The 12971-nt window shown below is 45.9% G+C and overlaps 1 protein-coding gene across 5 annotated transcripts in view; it reads left to right on the top strand.

Moving 5' to 3' along the window:
* Positions 1–12971, top strand: part of MYO7A (myosin VIIA) — a 179747-nt gene that overhangs the window by 136706 nt on the left and 30070 nt on the right. For all 5 annotated transcript variants that reach the window (XM_065581742.1, XM_065581741.1, XM_065581740.1 and 2 more), the window contains 6 exons: positions 593–682; positions 2620–2747; positions 4737–4863; positions 8544–8663; positions 9537–9710; positions 11626–11853. In XM_065581742.1, coding sequence (XP_065437814.1) covers positions 593–682; positions 2620–2747; positions 4737–4863; positions 8544–8663; positions 9537–9710; positions 11626–11853 — 867 coding nt within the window. The remainder of the gene's footprint in view (positions 1–592; positions 683–2619; positions 2748–4736; positions 4864–8543; positions 8664–9536; positions 9711–11625; positions 11854–12971) is intronic.

The following is a 12971-nucleotide window of genomic DNA, read 5'->3' as shown; positions in this document are numbered from 1 at the left end:
GAATCTAGCTTCGTTCTGTATAATTAACCATTTTTTATTTGTTCATTGGACAGAATATCATATTTCAGTCGGCTGTGGCATCAGCAGAGGCCCTAGAGAAGAGAAATAAAATTTAACAATGTATTTTTATCTTAGAGACAAACTGTTCTTTTTGGATATTAATAGTCTCATTTCTCTGGGTAGTATGAATGCCTGGTTAGATTCAATTAGAAATGGATGGATGGATATTCATAAGTGGCCAGATGCTTCTAATCCATAAACTATGTATTAGAGATGGGTTTGAGCTGTAATTTGCCTTCATGTCAAACTTTCCTAAAATTTGAGGTTGTTTCGATCCAGGTTTTGATTTGGCCCATTAAAGAGACAGAGGCCAGCTGCAAAATTGAGCTCCAGATCTGAGCGTTACAGTGGCTTGGAGGAGTTTAGATCTCGGTTTTTGGTTCTGACCCATCTCTCAGAAATAGCAAATCAGTGCTCAGAATCCACTGAAAATGTGGCCATTTCTAAAAGCTGGTGAGCCGGATACACAGGAAACCCACCGTGCAGGCTTGTGTGTGTCCCAGGAATAAGGCTATACTTCTTGCCTTCGCAGAGCGCTCACATAGACGGCCACAAGAAGAACAGTGTGCGGCACAAACTGGTCTCCTTGACTCTAAAGAAGAAATCCAAACTGACTGAAGAGGTGAGAGGAAATGCTTTGCGGCTGGGTAGCACAAATGGTATTATATGGTCTGCAGGGCTCGCTGACTCTCTCCCGCTGCTCCCTCGACACAACACATCCAGACCTCCTCTGGGTTTGCTGCTCTCTGTGTCTTTGGGGGCCTGAAAGATTTAAGGATTCTTTAAAGGGAAAGGTTGGCTCCCCACGTCTCCTCGAGTCACCCTGCACCTCATGCCTTCTTCCCTATGCCTGGTGCAGCTCGCACTCTCCATTCATCAAGTACCCATCCATCTCCTCTTTTCACATCCCTCCATCTGCATAGACTTCCAGTTAGAGAATCACCCACCCCCCTGTGTTGGCCTGAACATTCTCGGTCTTTCTGACTTCAGCGCCCCCCTGCTAGGTTTTAGATTCCGAGTGGATTTTCAGAAGCACTCAACATTGGCCTAACTCCACTGCCATTGATATCTGTGGTCAAACACCCATGTGAACCATTCGGCCAGTGCCGAGCACTTCTGAAAATCCCACTCTTCAGCTCTTGGGACAGAGAATCCTTTTTCTTGACACATCCTCCTTTTTATACGGTATGGTAGAGAGGAATTATCAGTGGTTCACAGTCAAGCTGGAAGGGCATATCAAGTGGAGTCTCGCAGGGATCAGTTCTGGGTCTGGTTCTATTCAATGTCTTCATCAGTGATTTAGATAATGGCATAGAGAGAGTTTGCAGACGATACCAAGCTAGGAGGGGTTGCAAGTGCTTTGGAGGATAGAATTAAAATTCAAAATGATCTGGAGAAATGGTCTGAAGTAAATAGGATGAAATTCAATAAGGACAAATGCAAAGTACTCCACTTAGGAAGGAACAATCAGTTGTACACACACAAAATGGGAAATGACTGCCTAGGAAGAAGTACTGCAGAAAGGGATCTGGAGGTCACAGTGGACCACAAGCTAAATATGAGTCAACAGTGTAACACTGTTGCAAAATAGCAAACATCATTCTGGGATGTATTAACAGGAATGCTGTAAACAAGACATGAGAAGTAATTTTTCCGCTCTACTCCATGCTGATTAGGCCTCAACTGCATTATTGTGTCCAGTTCTGGATGCCACATTTCAGGAAAGATGTGGACAAATTGGAGAAAGTCCAGGGAAGAGCCACAAAAATTATTAAAGGTCTCGATAACATGACCTATGTGGGAAGATTTAAAAAATGGGTTTGTTTAGTTAGAGAGGGGACATGATAACAGTTTTCAAGTACATAAAAGGTTGTTACAAGGAGGAGGAAGAAAAATTGTTCTCCTTAACTTCTGAGGATAGTACAAGAAGCAATAGGCTTAAATTGAGGTGTAGGTTGGACATCATGAAAAACTTCCTAACTGTCAGCGTGGTTAAGCACTGGAATAAATTGTCTAGGGAGGTTGTGGAATCTCTGTCATTGGAGATTTTAACAGCAGGTTAGACAAACACCTGCCAGGCTAGATAAACACTTAGATAATACTTAGTCCTGCTATGAGTGCAGGGGACTGGACTAGATGACCTCTCGAGGTCCCATCCAGTCCTATGATTCTATGATGTGCGCTTACGGAGGAAACCAGAAACAACGATCACAACCATGCATGTGGTTGCACGCTTACAGCCATGGCGTTGTGGTTTTGGCTGATGGAGCATCTTTTAATTGTGTTACTGTTTTTTTAATGATGATTGAATAGAGAAGAGATGAAGAGCCAGATCCTCACCAGTTATAGACCGGTGAAATTCCATTGCCTTCTACTAGAGTTATCCCGGCTGAGGGTGGGGCTCGGAGTTGCGGCCTACAGGGGCTGTTGTGGAAAAATTGTGGAAGTCCTACCTGGGTGGGGATGGGAGGCACAGCCGTTCACAGAGGTGTGGGTTGAAGGAGGGGAGAACCATAGCAACAAGTTAACCAGAAAGAGAATAATGTCTTTGGTTGACAGGTGACAAAGAGACTCCATGATGGTGAGTCCACCCTCCAAGGCAACAGCATGCTTGAAGACCGACCCACCTCCAACTTGGAAAAGCTGCATTTCATTATTGGCAATGGCATCCTGAGACCAGCATTAAGGTTAGAAATCAGTGCAAAGAGTCAACCATCATTCTCAGTCCCTCCCCCCCCCCCCCATTAGTTAAGCTGATCTCATTAAAAAAAATATTTTTGCTAATCTGTGCAATTGAATAAAACACGTAGTACTCTGTTCTTCGAGCTCTCTTCCTCTGTCTGATTGGGGCTAGACTCCCTTCATGTTTGTTAGATGTGCATTTCAGGCTTGATCCAAAGCCCATTGAGGTCAGTGGAAAGGCTGACATAGACTTCCTTGGATTTCGGATCAGGCCCCCAGTTATTAGCATTCCTTTTTTCTTTTCACTGCTTATTTTTATCCAAGCCATTACATCCTAAGTTGCTGGGTCTTCTTTTGTTAGAAGAATAGATTTATTTTATTGCATACAAAAAACTATGTTAAAAGAACATTGTTGCAGTTGCAATGTCAAAACTCAAAAGATAGGAAAAGCCAGAATGATGATTGCCCATGCAACCTTAATTCAGCCCCTTTGTGCCTATGCAGTCAGACACTATCTTTAATTAAAAGCTCTTATGCTGTTTTTTTCCACTGGACCCTGCCTCATTCAGTGCACAGAATGAACAGTGCTCACTTAATGAACAGCTTTTCAATATTTTGTCCTACTTCACTGTTCAATGTGTGGCTAGGCCTTATTTCTGCAGATTATTCCGACCCTGCTTCATGCACAATTAATGTATCTTCACTACAACCCTGTGAGATGAGGAGGTGGTATTATGCCCATTTTACAGATGGGGAACTGTGTGACAAAGGCAGATTAGGGTTAAAATTGTATACTGATTTAGGGGGCCCAATTTGAAATGCTTAGGACCTGATTTTTCAAAGCATTATATAGTGCTTGATATATTCAGAGCAGAAGGACCTCCGCTGCTTTTGTGAGTGCCTGGTAGCAGATAGTAGCCGTGAGGGGATGGAGTATGCAGGTAGACTCTGTGGGGAATTCTGCTGGCAAACTCCTCTGAGCATGTGCAAACTAAGAGGTTTTCAAAGGCTCATGAACTTGGCCAAAGATGGGGGGCTTTTCAAGGGGATGGCAAAAAATACCCTCCCGCCCCCAACCCCAGGGCAATCCTCATACCAAATTGTAAGTCCCTGTTCCAAAATGTGGCAGCACTAGAACGTCTCAACAAAACAGATGTAAGAAGCTCTTAACATGGACAAACATGTCTTTTCCCCAAACCTCGGTCTGAGAAACAACTGAACTGTTTTTGCTGAAATTTTTTTTAAAAATCAGCATAGAAAATTTCAGCTGAAGCAGCTAAAATTTGGCCAAGTTATAAGGAACGGAAAACAGGGTCTTCTAATGGAACATGTTGGGCCACCTCAACTGCACCGCCTCTGGTATATTTTGCCATTCATCCTAAAAGCTCACAAAGCTCTTTACACAAACAACAGACAAGGCTCATTTTACCCGCCACTGACAAAAGGCTGCTGCTAGGATGGAACATGGCGGCTGTTGGTTTAAATGGACACAGCAATACTACATAGCAACTCAGCACAAGAAAGCGGAGACTTTCAAAGCTGCCTGGATGCCCAGTTTCAGAGCTGCTTTTAGGCAGCTTTGGAAGATCTCAGCCAAAGTGTAGAGGAATGCCGGTCCCATTTGAAATGGCAAGGGGGATGTCTGTAGGAGGGATGTAATTATCAGAGTTAGAATTGGCCAGGGCAACAAGGGTAATACTCCTAGACAGACATAAAGTGCCATGGGACCTTTAATTATCAAGCAGTCAGGGTCTGGTTTTACATCCCATCTAAAAGACAGCAGCCCCTTTAACATCTAGTAGCAGTTTGCAAGCCTGAGAGGCAGATTTCACCAGAAAAAGTAGCAAATTATTCATTAAGGGCCCAATCCAGAACCCACTGAAATTATTGGAAAGACTCCCATTGACTTCAGTGGGCCATGGATCAGGGCTCCACTGAGAGGGAAATGGTATCTTGAATGATTGGCTGGGATCTAACCCTGACTTCTGTTGCAGGGATGAAATCTATTGTCAAATCTGCAAACAGCTCACCCAGAACCCTTCCAAAAGCAGCCACGCCAGAGGCTGGATCCTGATGTCGTTGTGCGTGGGATGCTTTGCTCCTTCCGAAAAGTTTGTGAAGGTGAAGAGCGAATGTTATTTGTCCTTTGCCTGGCGTATCTATTTATACATTTCCTTTCGCAATGCTGGAGCCAACTCTTCTCTTTGGTTTCTCTGCTTGTTAACTGTGTCGTGACTCCCTTTCCACCCAGGGTCTGATTTTACAGAAAAGCTCTGTTGTAATAAAAGCCCCAGTTCAGCTAAGAACATAGCACATGCTTCAGCCCCATTGAAGTTAAATTGAAGTTAAAGTTTAGCAACTGCTTACATAGGTTGCTGAATTGGGGCCCTAAAGGCTCTTCTTCTAACCAAGTCATCTAATTATAAAGAAGAATAAATTACTAGGAAATTGTTTTTAATTGAAACCAAATCTCAGATCTCAAGGCCTTACAGAAATTTGAATCCAGATCTACAGCCACACGTCACAGCTGACCTGTATTTCTACAATAGGCTGATCCAAGCACACCTGAAAATTAGGGATGCTCAGATCCCAGCTTTGCAGCCTGGCCCTCTCTCTTGTCCTACATATAATAGCCAAGAATAATGAACAGGCCTATAGGAAGCTGCCATCCGGAAAGGCTGGTAACACAGAAGAGGGCTCAGAGAAAGCAGCCGCAGTTATGTATGTGAGAAAGCAGGGACTTCTGGGGCCAAATTTTCAAACGACGTGTCTGAGTTGCTTCTGCAAAGAATATGCAAACACCTACATGAGGCCAAACATCCATATTCTTGCACAAGTGGGATTGGCACATCCAGGCTGCGGGTTTATGCCTGCGGTTAGCCCATAGGAATATACAAAGGCTAATTTGTGTATGCAGATGGCGTTTCTGCACACTCAGTCGATGCATCTGCTGCGCTGGTACATTTGTCTCTCAGTGGTATTACAAAGTGAGCTCAATTTTGCTGAAATTAAAGAACAAATCTGCATGGAAAATTGTGTGTGTGTGTGTGTGTGTGTGTGTGTGTGTGTGTGTGTGTGTGTGTGTGTGTGTGTGTGTGTGTGGTTTTAAATTAACCCCAAATCTATGAGTGTATTTTGTTTGGTTGCTCTACCTCCCTGTGTCCTACTTCCTCATGTATCCAGATGGAAGCCAAGGCCTCTAGATGAGCAGTTTTATCTCCCAAAGTATTGGGCATCCAGCAGCTCCCACCGAAGTCACTGGGAGCCGCTAAGTACTCGTCACTCTTGCAAATCAGGCCACTTCTTTGGATCCCATTTTTTATAACAATTTTGGCCTAAATCCATATTTAGGCCCCTAGCTAAAAGTGGCCTGACTTTGAAAGGCGCTAAGCACCCAGACTCACAGTGACTTCAATGGGGCTATTCAGGCTTACGTTTAAGCCTGGGCTTAAGGGCTTTGCTGGGCAGAGTACTCAGCACGTTGCAGGACTAAGCCTTTAGTCCTTGCTCGGGCAAGCCTCCTATTGCCACTGTGAGAGCTTTGCCCGAGGAAGAACTTCAGAACCTGTAGCCTGATCCCAAACCCAGTGAAGTTCAGTTGGAGCATTTCCACTGACTTCAGTATAGTTTGGATCAGGCCCTCGGTCCTTAGAGCTGAATCCAGAAGCCAAATTCATCAATAGAATTCTTGGGGTCAGCCACAAGATCTTCCTGTAGGGAAGCGGATAAGGCAGATAAATCACGTGTGAAACAGCAGAAAATTCCATTATGCCTAGAAATGCGACCCAGTAAAGCGTGTCACTAGAGAGGGCCCATGGAGCGTTTTAGTCTGTGTTTAAATCTTTGATAAAGGAGGGCTTATTTGGGGAGAGAGCAGCACTTCTAGAAACAAGTTGTTAATTGTCTTCAAAATATACCCTTTGGCTGGAACCCTGGCCCCACGGAAGCCAGCGGCCAAATTCCCATTGACTCCAGGGGAGCCAGGATTTTACTCTCTGTAATCTTGGGCTACTGGTCAAACCTGTTGCATTCTGGACTCTTGGTGACTCACTCTGAGGTTACTGTTAAAGGCCCCCATCCTGCAAGGAGCTGCAGGCAAACCACTGGGGTCTCCTGTACAGATGCAATTACAGAATCAGGGCTTAAAATGTCAATTTTTATAAAGTATCGTAGGCTAGGTCTACACTACCCGCCTGAATCGGCGGGTAGAAATCGACCTCTCGGGGATCGATTTATCGCGTCCCGTCGGGATGCGACAATCGATCCCCGAATCGACACTCTTACTCCACCAGCGGAGGTGGGAGTAAGCGCCGTCGACAGAAAGCCGCAGAAGTCGATTTTGCCGCCGTCCTCACAGCGGGGTAAGTCGGCTGCGATACGTCGAATTCAGCTACGCTATTCACGTAGCTGAATTTGCGTATCTTAAATCGACTCCCCCCTGTAGTGTAGATGTACCCATAGCTGTTAAATGCTGGCCCTGTGTACTGCTGGCAGAACTCATCGGAGTTGATATGAACTATATTTTCTCTCTCCTTCTGTCTCCTTTTGTACTATATGATGGCAAAAATATTTGTAGATTTTTTTGGTGAATACTTCTGTTTGAAGGTACATTAATCGGGAGCACTTACTCTGATTTATTTCAGAGTTAGTAGAAAAATTCTGCATCAGCCCCAGACCTTACCTACCAATTCCAAAGCTGTTAGTTGTGTGGGTGTGGATTTCAGAGGTGATGCCGAAATCAGGTTCACAATGCAAACTCTGTTGCAACTATAACCATATGGAGTGGCTGCTATTCATCTTATCCATCTGTCTGCCTAGCTGTCTATCTAAGTTATTTATAGAGCATCTAAGTTATGATTTATAGATCTAGCAAAGTGATTTATAGAGCCTCCCAGTTATGATTTATAGAGCGGTCTGTCTGTCTAAGTTATTTATTGAGTATTTTCGGTCTGTCATTTGGGGGAGGCTGCTAGGTTTAATTTTTTTCTGCTGTAATGTGGTTGCATTTTTAATACATGGATCAAGTACATAGAGTCCTAGATAGGACCTCCTTAAAATGTATATTTTTAAAAATCTAAGCAAATAAATACCAATCTAATGTATTAATAAGGTATCTAAGTATTCTCTGTGTGTCATAGGGCACATCTACACTAGAGTGGAGGGTATGATTCCCAGCTCGAGGAGACGTACCCACGCTAGTTCTGATCAAGCGAGCATGCTAAAAACAGAAGTGTAGCCCTGCCAGTGTGAGCAGCAGGACAGGCTAGCTGCCCATGTTCATGCTTAGCATCTCAGCCGTGATCTGGCATGTGGCTATCTCACAGTGCAGCAGCGATACTTCTATTTTTAGCATGCTAGCTTAATTGGAGCTAGTGCGGGTTTGTCTTCTTGAGCTGGAAATTACACCAGATCATCTAGTCTGACTTGCATGTCACAGGCTACTAAACTCCACCCAGTTACCCCTGCAGCAAGCCCATTAACCTGGATTAGACTAAAGTGTTACAGCCCTCAGGAGAACAAACTATTGTGTGCCGCATTCAGATAATAGGTGGGACCGAGGTGCACCAATGTGCACGACCCCTGCAATGGCAGGGAATTGATTTGGTGTGCGCATTTGGTTAAATTCTGTGTTTGTCTCCCCACTGCTCATTACCTACAGGTCTATTTGATTTAATCCCCACTTCTGGCCAATGCTACAATAACATTTTGGGTGGACAGTCTTTAGAATGGAGCCATGGACCTGTGTTCAAGCCAACAGCAGCCGTCAGTCGTCTAACTGATACATTCTCTCTTGCCACCAGTATTTAAGGAACTTCATCAATGGAGGTCCCCCTGGTTACGCTCCCTATTGTGAAGAGAGATTGAGGAGGACATTTGCAAATGGGACTAGGACCCAGCCACCCAGCTGGTTAGAATTACAGGTATGTTCAGACGAATCCTCTAGAGCAAATAGACCGTGTCTCAAAAAGATTTTGTTGAAAGTGACTTTTGACTGAACAGAAATTTGCTTTAGAAAATGTCCATTTCTGTCTGAATTTTTCAGATTTTGGTAGGAAAATTTTCTTCTGTCCTAAAAACAATATTTTCAGTTTTTAGTTGTCGTAAACGAAAAAGGTTGGTTTTCAGGTTTTCATTTTTTTAAACCAAAACCTGACAAATTCAGTGGAAGTGTTTTTCTTCCCAGTGTTTTGTGAGGGATGAAACACGGTTTCTTTCCAGCTCTAATAGTGAATGCCATTCCATTTAGAGGCTTAAACATTTTCTCGCAGTCCCTTAGTAGGATGTTGTCTCTCTTATTTTGAGGATTAGCAGTTCAGAAGCAGAAACTATTTCTTCCTTGTGGAGAACGTATGACCGAGTCACATTATCTTCAAACCACTTGTTACTGTTCCTCTTGCCTGCACTCTTCTCCATCTTCCTGTATTTTGAAGGTGGTACAGAACTGCGTTCCATGTAGTTTGAGGCAGAGGGTATTATCCAAGTCTCTACACAGATTTAAATGTTACACATGCCTCCGGGATTCAATCCAGTGTCCATTGAAGAGAATCAAAAATTACCATTGACAATTAACTGTATTAATTTAAAAAATCGGGAGTTGCAGCTATTCCCCATTACTCACGTTGTGACCCTACATCATGCAGTGGAGAAGTATCTAGCAGCCGTATTACAGATGTAGCCATAGGTACTAGTGCAAAGGATCCAGAAAAGGCGCTATGATTGTTGGGAGATAACTTGTAAATGGGCAAATAATTCAAGTTCGTATGCCTTTAAAAAGTTTGACCCTAATCGCCTAGGCGACCAAGTCCAAGAAACCTATCATGCTGCCTGTTACGTTTATGGATGGGACAACGAAGACGCTGCTAACTGACTCTGCAACGACCGCTAAAGAGCTCTGTAATTCCTTAGCTGACAAGATCAGCCTGAAGGACCGATTTGGGTTTTCGCTTTACATCGCACTGTTTGACAAGGTACGTGCCGACCTAGACGCCTCAGAGAAGGGGAAGGTGGCTCTTTTCTGATATAGAAAATATGTATCTTCAGGGTGGCAGTTCTGTCTTGTGATGAGAGCGGGGAATTGAACACTAAGCCATTGTGTCAGTAATGAACTTTTGGAGGCTACCGGTAGATACGACTCCCTAAGAATAAAGGTCAGAGTCAATGAGAAGGCAAAATAGTCTGAGAGTAAAATCTCATCCAGTCAGTCAGTAGCTACAGCCTGCCTGTGTAACTCCATCTACTCCTAATAAACTGTCATGGCCCTGTACCAGATATGGACTGGCTACAGAGCTTGCTTCTGAGCAAGATACACACCAGATGTGTTCTTCATTAATGCGCTGCCCAGGTATGGCTGAGGTGAGCTTAAATAAGGTATTTTACATACATCGCCACCTAGTGGGTGAACAGTATAATACAGTTTAGCATTCCATACATCAGTGGTTTTCAAACTGCGGGTCGCGACCCAGTACTGGGTTGCGGAATGGAAGGCACTGGGTCGCAGCGGCTCTGGTCAGCACCGCCCACAGGGTCGTTAAAAGTCCTGTCGGCGGTGCTGCCTGACTAAGAGAGCTAGTTCCTATCTGTTCCAACACCGTGCTGCGCCCTGGAAGCGGCCAGCAGAAAGTCCAGTTCCTAGGCGGGTTGGGGGGGATGAGGGGGAGGAACAGGGCTCAGCACACTGCCACCGGCTCAACACTCCCATTGGTCGGTTCCCAGCCAATGGGATATGGGGGGGGCAGTGCCTGCGGGCGAGAGTTGCATGGAGCCGCTTGCGTGCTTCCACCTAGGAGCTGGACCTGCTGCTGGCCGCTTCCGAGGCACAGCGCGATCCACAGTGTCAGGACAGGCAGGAAGCCTGCCTTAGCACCCCCGCTGCACCACTGACCGGGAGCCGCCGGAAGTAAGCCTGCGCCCCAACCCCGTGCCCCAATCCCCTGCCCCAGCTCTGAGCCTCCCCCTCAAACCCAGAGCCCCTTTCTGCACCCCAAATCCCTCATCCCCAGCTCCGCTGGGTCACTCGCATCAACAATTTTCTTCAACTGGGTTGCCAGAATAAAAGTTTGAAAACCACTGCATTACATAAACCTTGAAACCTGGAGAGAGCTGTGTCATCCTTGAAAATCCTCTGGTCTGTTTTGAAGGCCTGCGGCAGGTGTGTGTACCCGTGTAATGTCTGGGGAGAGATGTAGCCCTCCATTCCTGCTGATTCTGATTGATTGCACTCAGTCTGGCTTTCAATCGACTGTTCCGAGCACAAGCATGGAATCTGCACAATCAATAATAGCATCATACACACAAACCACGGGCTAGATTGGGCCTTTCAGACGCAGGTCCGATGGGCAGCACAGCGCGAGCTGCCTAGCCTTAGGGAGCGCTTCCAGAAGCATTGTGCTCAGGGAGACAGAATCAGTCCAATAGCTCCTGGGTAGCAGAGGGTCTGTGCCATCCCATAGGAGGGTGCAGCATGTTCTCCACTCCGTGGCTGCCCATCTCTGCTGGCTGGTAGAGAGGGGACTGGGTTACACACATACCCCTCCTTGTTCCTTTAGGAGAAGCTGGTGCTGTTGTGGGCTCTCGCTCTGAGCAGTTCTTGCAGTTGTGATTGGCCCCTGCACAGGGGCATGGTAGGAGGGTAAGGGGGCATCTTTTTTCTCTGTGTTTGTACAGCACCTCGCACAGTGGGGGCCTGGCCCATGACTAGGGCTCTTAGGTGCTATGGTCATACAAATAATGCATAATAAGAAAGGCTCTTTGCTCCCCTTGTGGAGCATAATCTCATCCCACTAAATCACGATGGGTCTCTCCTTTCACACGGGGCATGGAAACTGCTGCTAAAAATATGGTGACCAGCATGTACCTTCCCTGTCCCGCTCCTGCGCTGGCCAGGTCTCATCCTTGGGGAGCGGCAACGACCACGTGATGGACGCTGTGTCTCAGTGCGAACAGTACGCCAAAGAGCAGGGAGCCCAGGAGCGCAACGCACCGTGGCGGCTCTTCTTCAGGAAGGAGATCTTCACCCCGTGGCACAATCCGAGCGAAGACAACGTGGCCACAAACCTCATTTACCAGCAGATAGTCCGGGGGGTGAAGTTTGGGGAGTACCGATGTGACAAGGTGAGTCCTCAGCAATGGCAGACCTTGGCCCCCTGGCTTGGGAAATTGGGCACGTGAATATTCTCTTCTCATTTAGGTAGGTGGGATCCAGAATCCTTAAAATGAATGCTGTTCCTGCTGTCTGTCTGTCTGTCTGTCTGTCTACTAATAAGGGACCCAGCACCATGAACTTCATACATTAAGAGCCAAATTTCACCCCTGGAGAAACTCTCCGACAACTCTCATCGAAGTCAAAGGAGCCAACTTACAAACAGAGGAAATCAATGGGAACTGCCCCTGAGTATCTGAAATCAGTGGGAGCAGCACATGAGCATCCCAAGGCAAAGTTTGGCCCCTTGGCTTAAGTGACTAGTGATTCTGACTACCTCCGTGTTTGGGTTCCCAACCTGAGAGACCTTAAAGAGGACTGATTTGCAGAGAACCAGGTGCTTACAGGTGCGCTGCCAGCTTTTCTGCCGCCCTAGGCGGCGGAAGGTCCCGCCCCGAAATGCCGCCCCCTACAGAGGCGGCGGAAGGTCCCGCCGCCAAAATACCACCGCAGTCACCGCCCCCCAAATTGTAGCACCCTAGGCGACCACCTAGGTCGCCTAATGGGTTGCGCCGGCCCTGGGTGCTTAGCACTTCTGAAAATCAAGCCCCTTTGAGGTATATCTAACTAGGTGCCCAAAAATTGTGGAACCCAAAAGTACTTGTTACTTTGAAAATGTAGGCCCTAATCCTCAAACGGAGTTAGGGATCTAAATACCACTGAGAATCTGGGAAGGATCTGGGCCTGGGTATTTTGTCTTCCTTGTTTTTAAAGTATCCATGGACTTCATCCAACATATCTATCTTCTGTTCTGTCTGCTTCTACCCCTTCTTCTCCTGACCTCCACATGAGATGTCTACTGTGTATCTATAAAGTGCCCAATCACCATGGTATCTAGTTTACCTTCTTGTATCTCTGCCTCATTGACTCTCCATCTCAAATCTTATCTGTAGTCCTATCCTTTGCCTATATCTCTTGCTCCCAGTCTCCACTTCTGTAGCTATGTCATGTCTCTGTAAAATACTTTGGGACACAGTTGGTATGAAAGACACAGTACAAAATAAAGGTGTATTGCATTCAGGTATCTGTT

The sequence above is a fragment of the Chrysemys picta genome, chromosome 1 (genome assembly GCF_011386835.1).
Source record: "Chrysemys picta bellii isolate R12L10 chromosome 1, ASM1138683v2, whole genome shotgun sequence".
NCBI lineage: Eukaryota > Metazoa > Chordata > Testudines > Emydidae > Chrysemys > Chrysemys picta.
Note: the sequence above shows the minus strand (reverse complement) of the source record. Positions and strands in the feature narration are given on the sequence as shown.